The 18,904-nt window shown below is 44.2% G+C and overlaps 2 protein-coding genes across 6 annotated transcripts in view; both read left to right on the top strand.

Annotated features, from left to right (window-relative positions):
- Nucleotides 1–318: 318 nt before the first annotated feature.
- On the top strand, nt 319–5,532 carry LOC111147940 (retinol dehydrogenase 12-like). The gene is made up of 6 exons (XM_022504199.1): nt 319–613; nt 748–987; nt 1,220–1,309; nt 4,395–4,583; nt 5,078–5,184; nt 5,299–5,532. The coding sequence occupies exons 1-6, from the start codon at nt 436–438 to the stop codon at nt 5,485–5,487; spliced, it is 993 nt and encodes a 330-aa protein (XP_022359907.1). The 5' UTR covers nt 319–435; the 3' UTR covers nt 5,488–5,532.
- Nucleotides 5,533–17,132: 11,600 nt separating this feature from the next.
- The window catches only part of LOC111147910 (dynactin subunit 1), a 33,023-nt gene continuing 31,251 nt past the window's right edge, over nt 17,133–18,904 (top strand). For 2 of the 5 annotated variants that reach the window (XM_022504175.1, XM_022504174.1), the window contains exons 1-2: nt 17,554–17,636; nt 17,726–17,864. In XM_022504175.1, the coding sequence (XP_022359883.1) occupies nt 17,751–17,864 (114 nt within the window). In that variant the 5' untranslated portion in view covers nt 17,554–17,636; nt 17,726–17,750. Of the gene's footprint in view, nt 17,200–17,553; nt 17,637–17,725; nt 17,865–18,904 lie in introns of those variants that run through there. The other 3 variants (XM_022504176.1, XM_022504181.1, XM_022504180.1) reach the window with 3 other exon arrangements.

Genomic DNA, 18,904 nt, shown 5'->3' with positions numbered 1-18,904 from the left:
AGAGGGGTCTGTCTCAGTTGGAATCACTCAGTCTCCTTGCAGTAGGGGCTGCTTAAGCACACATTGATTAAAGACGGGGGATTTGCTATCTTGCCTCTCCAACACCTGCAATTCACCAATCCAGCTTAGAGTGCAAGTCCAAGTTTCACTTGGGGACAACCATCAGCCTATACACACTTCAAAGAAGCACTGGTTCTGGGCTAAAGAGAGCCGTGAGGCAATCAAATGTCCAAAACTTGCAATTTAAGGTGGAATTTACTCCCCAGTCCAAACAGCATGTTTGAGCAAATCTGAGAGTGAGTAGCCTCTTTAAATTTTGTGTCCTAGGCACTACCCAGCCTGATTGCTAATCTGCATTCAGCTTTGACTAGTTCCTCCCCAGTTTACCTCCACCACAGCCCAGCTCCCCTGGTGGCAGACCACCAAGTCTTTGCTATGGCACTGTGGTCGCTACTCAGCACCCTGGTCTGGAGCCCTGGGTCTGTCCTGCTCATGCTGGTTCTCCTGCTTCGACTAAGTGTGTGGTTCTGGCATGAGTCTCATCTTTGGGACCTCCAGCAGTGCTCCACAGACCTAACTGGGAAGACAGCAGTGGTGACCGGTGCCAATAGTGGTGAGTGCTCTTCTCATCCTGTGGCCTCACTAGGTGCCTCAGGCCCCAGTGGCGCCAGGAGGGAGGGTGGGGGCGAGTACCAGCCTCTCTGGTCACTCCCCAGGCTACGCTACTCTGAAGCTGCTCTCCCCCAGGCATAGGGAAGGCTGTATCCCAGGAGCTGGCCCGCCGTGGGGCCCGTGTGATCCTTGCCTGCCGGAACCAGAAGCATGGACAGCAAGCCCTGTCTGAGATCCAAGTAGTCTCAAAGGGTAACTGCCTCCTGCTTGGCCAGGTGGACTTGAGCTCAATGGCCTCCATCCGGAGCTTTGTCCGGTGGCTTCTGCAGGAGTCTCCTGAGATACACCTGCTGGTTAACAATGCTGCAATCTGTGGTATGTTTCCCCCGGACTTGTCTCAGGAGCCTCCTTTCCGGTTCAGGGACCCTAAAACAGGCATCCACCAAAACTAACCTGTGCACCCTGCTGAAAAACCTGGAATTCATACACGACCCTAAAAACCTGAATTCATACATGCCATGTTCTGTGGCATTTCTATTAAATGCCAATTTGTCTCCCAGATCTTGTCTCCTTCCATTACCTCACCTGTGTTCTCATCTCCTCCCAGGAATCCCCAAGACACTAACCCCAGAGGGCCTTGATTTCACCTTTGCTACCAACTATGTTGGGCCCTTCCTGCTTACAAATCTACTCCAAGGTAAGGGAGAATGGGGTACCTCCCTTCTGTGCCACCCTTGCTTCTCCATTCCCCTGGCATTTTCGTGGCTTACTGTCCCCATGGCCACTTCCTTCCGCTTGGCGCCAGCTGCTCACTGAGTGATGACCCGATGTGCTTTCCCCCCTCACACAGCAGGGGAACCCAGCTGACACAAGTCAGGAGTAGGAGGCTGGTAATAAAATCAGTGAGCCCCAAATACAACCAGCGAGAGGGTTTAAGATCCCACCTCTCCTTCCCCCAGATCTGCACTTTAGCTAGACCAGTAGAGTCAGTCATTTCAACAAAAGCTTCTTAAGGGGAGCACTAGACCACTAGGAACATAGACACCAAGAAGCCCAACTTCTTGCTCTCAAACAGCTCAAGAACCACCAGGAATCTAGACAGAACACATCTCTCTCTTGGGCTTGAGTCCTTTGATTTTCTGATTTTTTAATACTTTCTGAGTAAGGAAGTAAGCCTCCTGGGGAGGCTGGGACAGAATGAGGGACAGGTGCCTTCTTCCTAACATTTTCTCCTGGACTGTGTAATAGCCTCTTTAAAATAAAATCAATTGTTTGGGTTAGGTAATATGTGTCCAAAACACAAAATTGAAAGTGTACAAAAGGGATTACGTTTTAAAAAATTCTCCTCTCCTTGAAAATGAGCTACCATTCCCCTCTTGAGAGACAATTCGTGTTGCCAGGATCTCATGGACTTCTTAGCGGCCAATTAAATGAGCCCCAACTGGAAAGAGAACAAAGAGCAAGGCAAAACTCTATGGGTTCTCAAGTAGTAACTTTCCCCCTTTTGACAAACTGTAACACCCTGTCTACACCTTGCCTAGTCCTATTTTCTCAAACTCTCTTCTCTCCTCCCCTTCTGTCTCTCTCTTTTTTAAAGTGTCTTCTCTCCTCCTCCTCTTTCCCTTTATAAAGATTTTATTTATTTATTTGTCAGAGAGAGAGAGTGAGAGCACAAGCAGGGGGAGTGGCAGACAGAGGGAACAGCAGGCTCTCCACTGAGCAAGGAGTCTGATGCAGGAGCCAATCCCAGGACCGCCCGAGTCAAAATCAGACACTTAACTGGCTGAGCCACCCAGGCATCCCATCTCCTCCCCTTCTTCATTCTTTCTCCTGCTTGTAGGAAATCATTATTCACCACATCACTTGCTTAATATCCTTGGAAGGTATTTATCCTTTAGAGGAGAAACTCTAAGCCTGTTTTTTCCATGCACAGACCCCCTGCAGACTAAGAGCCTCACCTTCTCCCCTTCCTTAATCCACGCTCTGCTCTCCAGCAGACAGTCTAGAGCTATGCTCTGTAGCTCTTGGACCTTGTTCCCCCCCACCCCCGCCCCGGGCTCTGCTTTTGGCACATGTGCTTGTTTCTATGAGGAATATCCTTTCCTGCTCTTTTAGCTGACTTAACTTTAGTTCCTCTGCCAGGACTCAGCACAGATATCACCTGTGCTGTGGATCCTGCCAATGCTTCCCCCAGCAGCCTCCCCATTTGCAGGGCTCCCCGCACCCTTGTATACATTCCTGTTCCCGCATCAACACTGTTCCATGAGGATCTGTCTCCAACTAGGCTGTGAGCCCCTTTGGTCTTTATGTCACTATGCCTGCAAATCTCAGGTCTGTTTTCTTTTTCTTTTTCTTTTTTTTTTTAAAGATTTTTTTATTTATTCATTTGACAGATAGAGATCACAAGTAGGCAGAGAGACAGGCAGAGAGAGAGGAGGAAGTAGGCTCCCTGCTGAGCAGAGAGCCCGATGCGGGGCTCGATCCCAGGACCCTGGGATCATGACCCGAGCTGAAGGCAGAGGCTTTAACCCACTGAGCCACCCAGGCACCCCTCAGGTCTGTTTTCTTTAAGAATAATTTTCTTCCCAACAAATTTTGCCTAAATACCACCTGTTCGGTTTTTCATTTGTGATTCGTAATCTAAATGTATGGCTCAAAATAGTTCTGGCATTTTCAACACCATAAACTCGTATGTGACAACTACTATTTTTCATATTTTATATGATCCAAATTTTATATAGATAGAGATATATAGTGAGGTACTTTTTAAAAAGATTTAACTTATACTATTTTTTTAAAGATTTTTTTTATTTATTTGACAGACAGATCACAAGTAGGCAGAGAGGCAGGCAGAGAGAGAGAAAGGAGGAGGAGGCAGGCTTCCTGCTGAGCAGAGAGCTGATGCGGGACTCGATCCCAGGACCCTGAGATCATGACCTGAGCCGAAGGCAGAAGCTTTAACTACTGAAACACCCAGGCGCCCCAAGATTTAACTTATACTATTGATTGTAATTTTATTTTCGTTACCCTGGAAGATAGCTGGGTTTTTAAAGATTTTATTTATTTATTTATTTTTCAGAGAAAGAAAGAGAGAGAAAGCCCAAGCAGGGAGAGCTGCAGGCAGAGGGAGAAGCAGGCTCCCCACTGAGCAAGGAGCCTGATGTGGGACTCGATCTCAGAACCCTGGGATCAGAGCTGAGCCAAAAGTAGATACTTAACCAACTGAGCCACCCAGGCCTCCTGAGAGCTGGTTTAAAACACACACACACACACACACACACACACTTTCCCAAGTATCTCTAAATACATTTCTCCCCCCTTCAATCCAGCACCCTTATGTCCTTAGTATCTGTCTTGGTGTCTATCATAATCCAGACACCTAATGAACGTTTGTGTGACAAATACGCCAAAGATAGCTTTCACAGTGTCTCCAACCTCTGCTTTTCTCTCTTAGCCACCAGTGAGGTAAAACATAAACAGGGATCAATTAAAGCAGCTCCAGCACACAAGTGGAAGAAAAGCAAGATAAAAATCCAAATACTACAATAAAAGAGGAGAAAAAAACATTAAGAAAGCAACTAATGAAAATGAAGACTTTGTTCACATTAAGCTGTCCTGTGCTTAGCCTGGGACACATGGGGTGTGGGGCTCAGTGACCCTATCTTGAAAGCCCTGGATGGTCTCTGCTCTCTTGGAGTCTCCTAGAGAGGCAGGCTGGGGAGTAGGCATGGGAGTTCACTCCAGAACTTGGATTGAAGGAGTGTGGTCCTCTTTTCACCCAGGGGCCCTACAACGGGCAGGGTCAGCCCGGGTAGTGAATGTGTCTTCATTTCGGCATGCACATGGCTATGTTGATGAGAAACATCTGACAGGGGCTGGGAAGCCTTTGGCTTTTAACCAGAACTACGATTGCAGCAAACTGCTCTTGACCTCCTTCACTGGGGAGCTTGCCCGGAGACTTCAAGGGACAGGTAATTGCCTCTGACACACCCTATTCCTCCATCCCAGTGCCACCTCCAACACTTCACACCTCACCCAACATGTTCTGGCCATAACCTACTCCTAGTGTCCCCTAGGCCAGCTGTTAATCTCCCCCACTGATCATCAGTGCAGTCGATAGTTCCCTCAACCCTGTCTTCAATCTCCTTTTTTGATCTTTCCAACTCTCTTATCACTCACAACAGATCTCTCCTCTCAGTATTCTCCCAAACCAACACCATCCACTGTGTTCACCCAGGGCTTTCCGATACTCCCGTCTCCTCACTGGCTTGAATATATCACCTATTTGTGTAAGTTCCAGAGGACTGACTTCCTTGGCACCACCCCTAAATCTCTGGTTACCTCTGTCCCACAGACCTGGTAGGATCCTCCCATCGTTGCCCACTGGAGAACCACACTTACCCCTTTCTTCCCAATATCCCCCTCTCATTTCACTGTGCACTATACCCACGTCTCCTCCTCTCAGGTGTGACTGTGAACTCTGTGGACCCAGGTGTAGTGTACACAGAGATCATGAAGCAGTTCTCTTGGCCATACCGATTCTGTTTCTGGCTCTTCAGCTTCTTCTGTAAGGTGGGTAGGGGAGGAACCAGCCTAGCCTGAAGAGGGTGGGGCAGCGCTGTGCTTCTCTGTGTCCCCAGCAAGGGAAAGTCAGTTTGGCCTGACTCCCTCTCTTCCCCTCTACAGAACACCAAACAAGGGGCAATCCCAGTCCTCTACCTGAGCTTGGCAAAGGAGCTGGATGGTGTTTCTGGAAAACATTTTAGCAGTTCCTGTATGATAACTCTTCCCACTAAAACTGCTCGGGATCCTCAAGTGGCCCAAAGGCTCTGGAATGCCACAGTCCAGCTAACAAACCTAGAGAAGATGGACTGACCCTCTGCGACCCCTGCCCTAACTTGTCATCCTCACAGGCTCCCAGCCCTCCTCTGATCATGCCTTTTGTTTATTGGCTCCAAGTATCAATCATCTTCTCCGGGTAACAATCACTTCCTCTTCCTACTGGCTCAGGGCCATGAAAGCTCATTAGCCAGAGGATCATTTCTTCTAATTTCCTGCCAGTTCTCTGATGGAAGTATTCATCCTGTGGCCCCTAGGATCTGCGAACCTATGGAGTCCCACTTGGTGTTGAGACGGAGTAACAAGCCAAGCAGCAAGATCAGTTAATGCAGGTGCTGGGAGCCCATTGTTTTTCTCCCAGTGTCTTTGTTCCGCCATATACATTTGGGAATCAGCTCTTCAAATCTCACACGCACACAAACCCTTCTGTGATTCCATTGTATCTACTATTTAATTCTTTCCAATATCTTTACAAAATTTTAAATAATTTTATCCATAAAGATCTTACACTGGTTTTATTACATTTAATTCAGATACTACATTTTGATGCTATTGTGAATGATGCCTTCACCTTTGTGTGCTGATTGTCTATTGAATGACTGTAATAAATTATCTAAGTTTCATGAATTATCTGTAGGTGCTTTGATTTTTCTACACAGAAAATCACACTGTCTAGGAAAAATAACAGTTTCAGTTCTTCTCTTTCCACTATTCTTTTATTTCTTTTTCTAGAAGACCTTTATAGATTTTCTAGTATTAAGCCAACCTTGCATTTCTGGTCACCGTGTTGGGTAGACATTGCTAAATGGAGCATACTCAGGTTTTTGTTTAGCACTTTGTACCATGTTCATAAATGAGACTGGCCTGCACTTTCTTTCTTTCTTTTTTTTTAAATGTTATTTAAGCCATCTCTACACCCTACGCAGGGCTCCAACTCATGACCCCAAGATGAAGAGTCACACGCTCTTCCAACTGAACCAGCCAGGCACCCCGGCCTGTACTTTTCTTTACTCATATTGCCATTGACTTGTTTCACTGTCATGGATCTATTCACTTCATAAAATGAATCGGGGATTTGTGCTAGTCCGGGAATATCATCTGAGAAGCAGACGCTAAGTTGGGATTGAATGTACAAGAAACTCTTTAGGGGAAATGGCTGTGAGAGAAATTGGGAAGGAATCTGGGAGAAGCTGAGGGGGCCACCAGACTGGGATCTGAGTCAGACCCTAAGTGAGGGAGGGGAAGTAGTCTGGTTGGGAGCCTCAGAGAGTAGTGGAAGGATTTTTTCCATTTTTAAACTCCCTCTCTTATTTTGAAAGTATTAATCTATTTCGGTTCTGTAGTGTTTAATCAAACAATTTCAACCTGTACATTTGACTTAACAGTCTCCCTTTCTTAAGGATTTTACCTTTTTTTTTAAGATCTTATTTATTTATTTATTTGACAGATAGATCACAAGTAGGCAGAGAGGCAGGCAGAGAGAGAGGAGGAAGCAGGCTCCTGCTGAGAGCAGAGAGCCAGATGCGGGGCTCGATCCCTGGACCCTGGGATAATGACCTGAGCCAAAGGCAGAGACTTTAACCCACTGAGCCACTCAGGCGCCCCTTAAGGATTTTATTTATTTTAGAAAGAGGGCTTGCAGCAAGGGGTGGAGGGGCAGAGACAGAATCTCAAGCTGACTCTTCAACTCCTCGCTGAGTGCAGAGCCCAGGAGAGGCTCAATGCTCAAGGCTCCATCTCACAACTCTGAGACTGTGACCTGAGTTGAAACCAAGAACCCGCCGCTTGACCCACTGAGTCATTCAGGTGCTGCAGACTTAACATGTACGTTGTCTCTTTAGTAGGTATTTTTATACTTCTTTCAAACAATACATAGATGTTAGAATTCTTTAACATTAACTATTCTCTTTGAATTTGTATGCTTTTATAATCTGATATTTTGATGATGGTTAGTTTGTTAATTACACAAATCAAATGTATTGTTATTATTTTTTTTAAGTTTTTTTTTTTTTATTTGACAGACAGATCACGAGTAGGCAGAGAGGCAGGCAGAGAGAGAAAGGAGGAGGAGGCAGGCTCTCTGCTGAGCAGAGAGCCTGATGCGGGACTCGATTCCAGGACCCTGAGATCATGACCTGAGCAGAAGGCAGAGGCTTTAACCACTGAGCCACCCAGGCACCCTGTATTGTTATTATTTTAAATAGTTCATGTTTGTGTAGACTTACCCACATGTTTAATATTTTATTTTTTTAAAGATTTTATTTATTTATTTGACAGATCACAAGTGGGCAGAGAGGCAGGCAGAGAGAGAGGAGGAAGCAGGCTCCCGCTGAGCGGAAAGCCAGATGCGGGGCTTGATCCCAGGACCCTGGGATCATGAGCTGAGCTGAAGGCAGAGGCTTTAACCCACTGAGCCACCCAGGCACCCCAAATATTTTCTTTGCCTTTTCTTCTCTCTTGTGTCCCAGTTCTTCCACCTGGGATTATTTTCGTTTTACCTGAAGTACATACTTTCGTATTCTTCTCCTTTATTTTTTTGAAGATTTTATTTTTTTATTTGACAGAGATCACAAGTAGGTGGAGAGGCAGGCAGAGAGAGAGAAGGGGAAGCCGGCTCCCTGCTGAGCAGAGAGCCCAATGCGGGGCTCGATTCCAGGACCTTGGGATCATGACCTGAGCTGAAGGCAGAGGCTTAACCCACTGAGCCACCCAAGCGCCCCCATCCTTTCATATTCTTGTCATGAGGATTTAAGGTACATAGAATTTTACTAAGACAGTCCCCAAGATTCCTACCCGCTGTGTGCACATTTTGTATAATCTCCTCCCCTCCAGTGTGAGCAGAACTCATGAATGTGATGGAATTTCACTCCTGTGATTACCTTATATACTGACAAATGGGATTTGCTGATGTAATTAAACTCTGTCATCAGCTGACTTTGAGTTCACCAAAGGGAAGATTATTGTGGGGGGGGCTGACTTAATCAGATGAGCCTTTTAAAAGTGTTCAGGTCTTCCCAGAATTCAGAAAGATCCTCTTGTTTACCATGAAGAAATAAACTGTCACATTGTGGAGGGGAACACCTGGCTTCCAGGAGTAGAAACTTTGGTTCCCCAGCCATAATGAACTGGATTCTGTCTTTGAGTCGGGGAGAGGACCTGGAGCCCAGATGAGACTGCAACCCCAGGCAACACCATGATTTTACCCTGGTGACACTCTGGGCATAGGACCCTGCTAATATGTACCCAGACTCCTGCCACAGAAACCATGAGATCATACATGGGTTCTTTCAAGACACTAAGTGTAGTGATTGGTTATGCAGCAATAGAAGACTCGTATAGGAGCTGATGATAATAAACCTCAGTTTTATTGGCTTGAAAATGTTTTTTTTTTTTTTTTTAGATATTACTTATTTATTTGACACAGAGAGGTCACAAGCAGGCAGAGAGGCAGGTGGGGGGCGGGGATCAGGCTCCCCGCTGAGCAGAGAGCCCCATATGGGCCTCGATCCCAGGGCCCTGAGATCATGACCTGAGCCGAAGGCAGAGGCTTAACCCACTGAGCCACCCAGGTGCCCAAAGATGGAGAGGTAACAGAATGCCATCTTTTTTTTTTTTTTAAGATTTTATTTATTTATTTATTTATTTGTCAGAGAGAGAGAGAGAGAGAGAGAGAGAGAGAGCACACAAGCAGGCAGAGTGGCAGGCAGAGGCAGAGAGAGAAGCAGGCTCCCCGCCAAACAAGAAGCCCGATGCAGGACTGGATCCCAGGACCCTGGGATCATGACCTGAGCCGAAGGCGGCAGCTTAACTGACTGAGCCACCCAGGTGTCCCCAAAATGGCTTTATTTCACCATTTTTGAGGGATCATTTTGCTGGCTAAGGAATTATAGGAGGGCAGGTGTTATCTTTTAACCCGTTGAAGATAATATTCCCTTGTCTTCTGACTTTCATTGTTGCTATGAGAAGTCAGGGGTTAATCTAACAGTCCTTTTTTCTCTCTTGCTCCTTTTATGATGTTATCCTTGTCATCACATTCCTGCAGTTTCACTACTGTTAATCCAGATGTGTATTTCTATTTGTTTATCCTGGAGGCAATCGCTTGGGTTTCCTGAATCTGAGGACATATATGTCTCCTGTATTCTGTTTGTTTGATAGATTTGACATGTTATCTTTTGTAAATTTAAGGTATACAGTGTGTTACTTTGATACATTTATATATTGTAATATGACTGCTATAGAAGCAACGTTTATCACATCACATCATTACAGTACAACATTATTGTTTATATCCCTTGTATAGTTCATCAGACCTCTATGGCCTATTTACTACTAATTACAAGTTTATACTCTTAAACACCATTAATCTTATCCTTCCCATCCCCCTCTCCTAGTAACCACCATTTTACTTTGTTTTTTTCATAGGTTTGACTTGTTTTAGGTTGCATATATAAATGATGTCGTACACTATTTGTCTTTCTCTGTCTATGTCTCGCTAAGCATAAGGTGCTCAACGTCCATCCACGTTGTCACAAATGACAAGAGATCCTTTTTTCTCATGGCTGAATAATATGTCATACACATTCATGTGTGTGTGTATATATATATATATATATATATATGCTCTCTGTATATCATCTTGGAATTTTTTTGGCCACTCATGTGATATACATTCTGGTTCCAAACTGATGTCAGTACAAGCTTATTGTTTCGAATTACCAGAGAGGATTTTCCCCCATTACACCCATGACTAAGGATGAGAAGCTTTTATCCTTACTGTTTCCTTTTGTGGAGCACTTTTTTTTTCTTAAGTCACTGTCTGGGGTGTTACTCCTAGACTCTCCTGGTTTTATGTGCATGTGTGTAAGGGGGTAGTAGTTTTCTATTCCAGTCTTCTCTGCTCAACCCCAGATTTGGTCTTCTGTCCCTACTTAAGGCTCTTTAAACCCCAGTTCCAGGCCACCTAAGGGTTGGATAGCAAACACTGGCTCCAGTGATCACCTGTGCCTTGGGATTTGTAATTTCACATCATCTCTAGCTTCTGAGGAATTCCCTTACTTTTCCACCAATTCATTTAGGCAACGTGGGCAGGTGTGTGTGCGTGTTTGCGTGTGTGTGCGTGCATGTGTGAATGTTGCATTCCAGCATTTTTAGTTGCACTGTATCAGGTGGATTTCCATGATATTTTGTCCTCTATTGCCAGAACTGGAAGCACCCATTTATTCCTCCCTTTGTCCTTCCCTTCCTTCTCTCATGTCTGTATAGCCAGTTATTGCAGCACCATTTGTAGAATAGTGTGTCTCTCTCCCACTGGCCAATAATATAAATTATGACTAATATCAAATGTTCCTATGTATTTGTGTTTGTTTTAGGTCTAGACTCTTTTGTGTTCTAATGGTCTATTTTGTTTTCTGTACCTACATTGGTACCCTATTGCCTTCATTACAGTAACTTTAAAATAACCACAGTCACCCCTGAGCTGTGTTCTTTTACTTCAAGAGCTTCTTGGCTATTTTTGGCCCCAGGGCTCTTTTCTACAGATTTACTAATTTGTTAGCATAAACTCCTAGAATATCCTGGTGGGTTATTGACTGGGATTATTTCAAATACATAAATATGGGATAATAAGTTCCTTGTGACATTGAATTTTCCTGTTCATAAATATGCCATATCTCTCATTCATTTGGACTAAATTTAATGTCTTCAATAAGATTTTATAATTTGGTTGTGCACATATTTTGTTAAGCTTATTACTAGGTGCATCAATTTTATTAAAAAATCATATTATTGAGGCACCCAGGTGGCTCAGTCCATTAAGTGTCTGCCTTCAGCTCATGTCACAGTCCTGGGGTCCTGGGATTGAGCCCCGCATTGGGTTCCCTGCTCAGCCGGGAGTCTGCATCTCCCTCTCCCTCTGTTGCTCCCCCTGCTTCTGCTCTGTCTCCCTCTCAAATGAATAAATAAAATATTTAAAAATTTTTTAAAAAATAGAAATTATACTATTTAACTTTCATTGTTGGTTATGGAAATGTAATTGATTTTTTTATGTTGATTTTTACCTCTAGCCACTTTGCTATTTTTAAATCAATTCTAATAATTTTTAGATTCCTCTTTTAAAGACTTATTTTTAATTTTTTAAAGATTTTTAAAAAGATTTTATTTATTTATTTGACAGAGAGAGATCACAAGTAGGCAGAGAAGCAGGCAGAGAGAGAGGAGGAAGCAGGCTCCCTGCTGAGCAGAGAGCCCAATGTGGGGCTCAATCCCAGCACCCTGGGATCATGAGCTGAGCCGAAGGCAGAGGCTTTAACCCACTGAGCCACCCAGGTGCCCCAATTTTTTTAAGATTTTAATTTTAAACAACTCTGAGATCAAGAGACGCATGCTCCATCGATGGAGCCAGACAGGCACCCCAATAATTTTCAGATTCTTCTGACATTTTCTATGTAGGTCATCATATCATCTGTGAGAAATTACAGTTTAATTTCCTCCTTCTAATCTTTATTTTTTAATATTTTTTCTTATTTTATAGTTATGTCCTAAAATACAATGTTGATTAGAACCAGATGTATTAGACATCTCTGTAATTCCTGATTTTAGAGAATCTAATGAGATTTTGTGTACTTTGGTACTCTGATTTAACAAAGTATCTGTATCTATAGATATGGTTTTTCCCGTGAATTCTGCAGTAGGACTTGTGTGGTCCTAAGTTCCCACTGTAAGAAGAACTTTTTATGATTGTTCTGGCTTATCCCACATAGTGGGTTCTTAGTACATTGTCCTCAAGGTCCCCTGAGGGGCCACCCTCATGCTGTCCCCACCTTTACCCCAGAAAGAAGTGGGGGAAAAGCAGGCCTGGCTCTCCCTGGGCCACCTTGTCTCTTCACACTCTATGAGAGTGTGGTAACAAAGCCAAGTAATGATGAGTTGAACGTCAGGTTCTTTTTTTGAAAAGCTAGAGCTCTCATAAAAGCATAAAAAAGCAGGGGGAAGAAGGGTTGAAGTTCTGCTCTAGACTGTCTGATACAAAAGCACTGGCCACATGTAGCTACTGAGTATGTGAAATGTGGCTAACGTGACTAAGAAACGGAATTTAAAAATTTTAATTAAATTTAAGTTTAAAAATGTATAGTCAACCTGGCATTCAAACACTTCTAAATATGTTTGAAACAAGTTGCATATATGAATATGCTTCTTCAATTATAAATTATTTATTTATTTAAGTTAATTTAACTAACATACGGTGTATTATTAGCTTCAGAGGTAGAATCTAATGATTCATCAGTTGCATATAATACCCAGTGCTCATTCCATCACCCAGTTATCCCATTCTTTCCACCGCCCCTCCAGCAACCCTCAGTTTGTTTCCTATAGTTGAGTATCTTCTAGTGTGTCTCCCTCTCTGTTTTCTTTTCTTTTTTTCTTAAGACTTTATTTATTTATTTGACAGACAGAGATCACAAGTAGGCAGAGAGTCAGGCAGAGAGAGAGAGTGGGAAGCAGGTTCCCTGCTGAGCAGAGAGCCTGATGGGGGGCTTGATCCCAAGGACCCTGAGACCATGACCTGAGCCGAAGGCAGAGGCTTTAACCCACTGAGCCACCCAGGTACCCCTCCCTCTCCGTTTTCATCTTATTTTTCCCCTCCTTTCCCCTATGATCCTCTGTTTTGTTTCTTAAATTCCACATATGAGTGAAATCATATATTTTTCTTTCTCTGTCATATTTCGCTTAGTATAATACTCTCTAGTTCCATCCACATTGTTGCAAGTGACAAGATTTCATTTTTTGATGGCCGAGTAGTATTCCATTGTGTGTGTGTGTGTGTGTGTGCATTTATATATACACCCCACATCTTCTTTATCCATTCATCTGTTGATGGGCATCTGGGCTCTATCCAAGTATTTTGGCTATAGTGGACATTGCTGCTATAAACAATGGGGTGCAGGTGCCCCTTCAAATCATTATGTTTGTGTCTTTGGGGGTAAATACCTAGTAGTGCCATTGCTGGGTCGTAGGGTAGCTCCACTTTCAACTTGTTGAGGAACCTCCATACTGTTTTGCAGAATGGCTGCATCAGCTTGCATTCCCACCAACAGTGTAAGAGGGTTCCCCTTTCTCCACATCCTCACCAACACCTGTTGTTTCCTGATTTGTTAATTTTAGCCATTCTGACTGGTGTGAGGTGATATCTCACTGTGGTTTTGATTTGTATTTCCCTGAAGCCAAGTGACATGGAACACTTTTTCATGTGTCTGTTGACCTTTTGTATGTCTTTGGAGAAATGTCTGTTCATGCCTTCTGCCCATTTCTTTTTTTTTTTTTTAAGATTTTATTTATTTGACACAGAGAGAGAGATCACAAGTAGGCAGAGAGGCAGGCAGAGAGAGAGGGGGAAGCAGGCTCCCCGCCAAACAGAGAGCCCAATGTGGGGCTCGATCCTGGGACCCTGAGATCAGGACCTGAGCTGAAGGCAGAGGTTTAACCCACTGAGCCACCCAGGAGCCCTGCCTTCTGCCCATTTCTTGATTGGATTATTTGTTCTTTGGGTATTGAGTTTGATAAGTTCTTTATAGATTTTTGGATACTAGCCCTTTATCTGATATGTCATTTGCAAATATCTTCTCTCATTCTATTGGTTGTCTTCTGGTTTTGTTGATGGTTTCCTTTGCTGTGCAAAAGCTTTTTATCTTGATGAAGTCCAAATAGTTCATTTCTGCCTTTGTTTTCCTTGCCTTTGGAGATGTGTCTAATAAGAAGTTGCTGCGGCCAAGGTCAAAGAGGTGGTTGCCTGTGTTCTCCTCTAGGATTTTGATGGATTCCTGTCTCACATTTAGGTCTTTCATCCATTTTGAGTCTATTTTTGTGTATGGTGTAAGAAAATGGTCCAATTTCATTCTTCTGCATGTGGCTTGTTCTCTGCCTTTATCCAATCACCTCCCCAAGTCTCTCAACCTGAAAACCATCTCCTCCCCCTAGGAACCAGTATTCTTTTCCTCAAGGGGAGGTTTTCCCCTCTTGGTCCCTTCCCATGTTCTGTAAAGCACAGGAGTCCACCCAATGAGCACAGATATTCTCTGTTCAGCATCACAGTTTGGGAGGATGGATTCCAGTCATGCAGATTGGAATTCCTAATCAGAGAGATGCTCAGGCTGGCACCTATGAAAAAAGACATAGAACAAAGACACTATTAATTTTCCTTGAAGACCATGCAGCCTAATCCAATGTAAAAGAAACAATATTTCTCCTATTAGCACATCCCATCCTTTAGACTCAGGGGCACCCCCTTTTATGGTGCTGACAAGCAGTTGGGTCTTTCCTGTAACCCTACTCCCATTCCAGTCAGGCAAACTGAAGCATGTATGTCATCTTGAACTAAGGGGAGGGCGGTAGAAGTCTGGAAATTTTTTTCCTACAAAGGGAAGGAAAGCAAGTCACAGGCACATGAAAAGAGTAAATTTTGGTGAATAAATAGTTGCTGGGCCATCCAGAAACAAGGAACACAGAAGGAATTTTGATCAAACAAGCCTTGTTATGTTCCTCCCTTTCTACCATTCCTAGTTCATATTGTAATGTAGTTATCTATAGTGAGAGCTCTCTTCCTGAAGCAGGTCCTCTATCTAAATTCTTTTAGACAGTTAGGTGGGAGGTCAAAAATTCTTCCTCTCTTGGTCCTTGATTGTTTTTAGTTTGAAATAATCTACATGTCAAAGTGGCACATTTTGGGGCAGACTGCCCTTGGTTCCTAGAGTTGCACAATAATGTAGGTGTACTTAGTTCCACTGAACCATATGCTTAAAAATGGTTAAAATGGGAAGTTTTATGCATGTGTTATCACAATAAAAAGTAGGTGCATGTAGTATCTTTTAGATTAATTTTTATATGCTGTTTCTCTTTGACTGAAGGGGATGGAAGCCATTTCTACTACAATTACAGATGCATTTATTATTTGATCCAGATGTATCCTACCTGTACATACCTGATCACATATGGAGTGTCATATGTACAGGGTGATTCATTGTAGCCTTGCTTGCAGCGGCAAAAGCCTGGAAACAAAGTATCCCACTAGAAGAGGCTGGCTCATAAATTATGTATATCCAGACAATATAGTACTATGTAGCTGAAAAAAACAAGAGGGGCACCTGGGTGGCTCAGTTGGTTAAGCATCCAACTCCTGATTTTGGCTCAGGTGATGATCTCAGGGTCATGGGATCGAGCCCCATATCAGGCTTGGGTGTGGGACCTGCTTGAGATTCTTTCTCCCTCTGCCTCCTCCACCTGCCCCACTCCCCACTTCCTGTGCTTTCTTTCTAAAAAAATAAAAATAAAAATAAAAAAAAAACTAAAAAGGAAGATCTCTATTTACTGATTTAGAAAGATCCAGGATATATTAAGTGAAGAAACCGAGACACAAGTGTATATAGCATGCTATCTTTTGCATAACAAATGGGAGGACAAAGACTATATATTCATATTTGCCTGAATTTGCATAGAACATTGAGAAGATAAACTAAAAACAAAGGTTACCTGTAGTGGGCAAAGGGAAAGAATGGATGGAAACAAAGTCTGAAGGGCGGTTTACTTTGCTTTCTATATTGTTTTGATTTTTGAATTATCCAAATAGATTATCCATTCTATATATTAGAAATATTTAAAAGGTGAAATGGGGAAAAAACAGGGCCATGGTAGAGACGTTGCCCAATTCATCCTTTCTACCATTTATACCTCCACCCCCACCTCCACCTCACCATCAATTTTATGGACTTTTCAGGTTGTTTTCAATGTTAGATTAGCTGAGATAAGCATGACATCACAATGATTATTATTCAGTTTCTTTATATGGTTTCATTTAATTTTCCTAACAACTTAGTAATATGGACAATATCATTAACATTCCCATTTTACAGATGAGGCAACAGGGGAACATGGACGGGTTAAGGAACCCACCCGAGACCTCACACAGCCTGTAAATCAAAGTTAGAATTCAAACCCCTCATATATCAAATCCTCCCAACATCTTTGTACAAGCATCTCTGAACACTTGCCCTACTATTTCACTTAACTACACTATTATAAGTGGGTACATTGGGTCAAGGGATTTGTCCTTTTACTGTTTTGTTTTTTTCTTTGTAGATTAGACAAGCCAAAATGCCATTAGGTGCATTTGCGTTATTTTACATTCCCATTGTAAAGGCGTGAGATAACTGTATCCCCATATGGATGACGCCGAGTAGCCGCAAAATTTAAATTTTCTCCTCAAGCTAACTGACGAAATACGGTTATCACTAATGTTTTAATTAGCAGTTTAGCGCTCAAAAGCTTAGGGACACCTGGAGATACATTTGCCCAGAGCAAGGAGTCCTCCAATCCCTAAACGCTGTCTCCCGACGGCCGGCAGAAGGCGCAGGCCTAGAGGCGCTTCTCTCCTGTGGTCCTAACTGGCTGCCCAGGCACAGTGCGCACGCGCACATCTCGCTCCAGGTGTCCAGCTTTGTGCCTGACAGAGGTCTCCTCGGCTGCGCTCAGCGCGCAGTTTTCAACCCCGGCTGGTCTTCCGGGAAGAGTAGCGTGTTTCCTGCAGCTGGAGCGTCCCTGTGCCTCTGGGGCGAGAGGGTGTGGGGCGGGCCTCAAGGGGTCGGGCGTCGCGTCGGGCAGCCCACGCGGGCGGGGCGGGCGGGGCGCGACCGGCAAGGACTTGGGCGTCGGTCGCCGGTGGTGGGGCCGGAGCCGGGCGCGGAGCCCCTGACAGGACAGGTACGGAGGCGGCCACCCTGCCAACCGTCTCCTCCGCCGCCCCCCTGCGTGTTCGCTAGGTTCCCGGCGGCGGACGGGGGGCCCGGTGCTGGGCTGGGCTGGGGCGCGGCATGGAGCCTGGTGTGCGGAGCGGGGACGGTAGGGGTGGGCCGCGGAGGGGTGGGCGCCTGCCTGATTCTGGGCCTGTCTGACCCACCTGCGCTCTTCCGCCTTGCAGTGTGCTCCCGGGGTCGGAGTGGTTGCGCCCCTGAATTCCTCCGCAGCGGCGAGGGTCTCCCTCCTTTCCTGGGAGCGTCTGAGGCACCCCTGAACCCATTCCGAGCCACAGGTTTCTGTGGGCACATGGTTAAGAAGTTTGTGTCAAGCGAAAAACAAAACAAAACAAAAAACCCAAATCCCATAGAGGACTCAAGCATGGGGACCTGGATATGGGTCTGGTATGTCTGTATCTCCCATTCCCGGGGACCGCCTTAAGTGGCAGGATGACCCTTGAGAAGTCATCTTGCACATTCCGCTTGTCTTTAAGGCAGAACCACAGGTAAATCACACAGATGAGGAACTCCGGTGTTTTTAAAGAGACAATGATTTGGAAGCTTCCCCTCCTGTATTGCAGTGATGAGAACAGCAAGCCCACGTTGACCACTTACGAATCCAGTATGCTTAAGGTACCGAGAGTCCGAGAACTATGAGGTGGAGGCTGACATTCTTTACCTGGTGTCCAGCCAGAGCATGAGTCACGGGGATGTTAAAGGAGATTGCCATAATTTTTTTTTCTTCCTTAAGGCATTTCGTGCTCAAATATGTTTAGAAACTTCATGGTTAAAGTTTTCTCTTCTGTGGAATATTTCAGAGCTTTACTATGCTAAAGATAGTTACCATGAATCTCACACTGGAAGTATGGTATGGAGAGTTTCACAGATTTGAATGGGGAATGCTGTTTTTCTTGGGTGCTGATTCTGTTTAACAGTTGAAGTAGTTTGGGAAATGCAATTCCAGATTGGGAAAATCAAGGTTTGGAAGGGACAGTGTAGGTCAGTGCTTTTCAAACTTTAATGGTGCATACACCTACCGGTCTTGTTAAAGAACAGATTGCGGTTGGGTCTGCATTTCTAACAAGTGTCCAGGTCCTGCTGCTGCTGCTACTGCTGCTGCTCAGATCACACTTTGAATAGCAAGGGTGTGAGTCACTGAATTGAAATTTAGAGACTGTGTTCTCCTTCCTGCTCTCTGACACAAACTTTGCTGCCTTGAGCGATCCCCTTGACCTGTCCAGGCTTATAAAATAGGAGGCTGGACTAGAAGAGCACGAAGGTTCCTTTCAGATCTAAAATGCTGTGATTCGAGTTCAGTTACCCTTTTGATAGTTGACGTCCATCTAAAATATCCTTCCCAAATGGCCAGTTTGGGCTTGAACACTTCTAATAACAGGGAATTTACTACATTTCATCTTGAAATAGCTTAATAAGGAAGTTTTTCAATTTTTTGCTGAAATGCGTCTCTGCAACTTCTATCCTATTGGTCCCAGGTTCTCTTGGACAACTGAACAGGAAAATAAGTACAGTCCCCCTTCCAAAGGTGACTCTTAAAGTGTTAGATGATAGCTGTTCCCACCAAGTTTCCTCCACTGAATTATCCTTAATTCTTCCATGACATTGTTTTAGATGCCTCTCTTAAATTTTGTCTTTCTATAGGGAGTGTAGTGGGG

This window comes from Enhydra lutris, unplaced genomic scaffold (genome assembly GCF_002288905.1).
Source record: "Enhydra lutris kenyoni isolate GAN:26980312 unplaced genomic scaffold, ASM228890v2 scaffoldscaffold18, whole genome shotgun sequence".
NCBI classification, from domain to species: Eukaryota; Metazoa; Chordata; class Mammalia; order Carnivora; family Mustelidae; genus Enhydra; species Enhydra lutris.
This window is presented reverse-complemented; position numbering and strand designations above follow the sequence as displayed.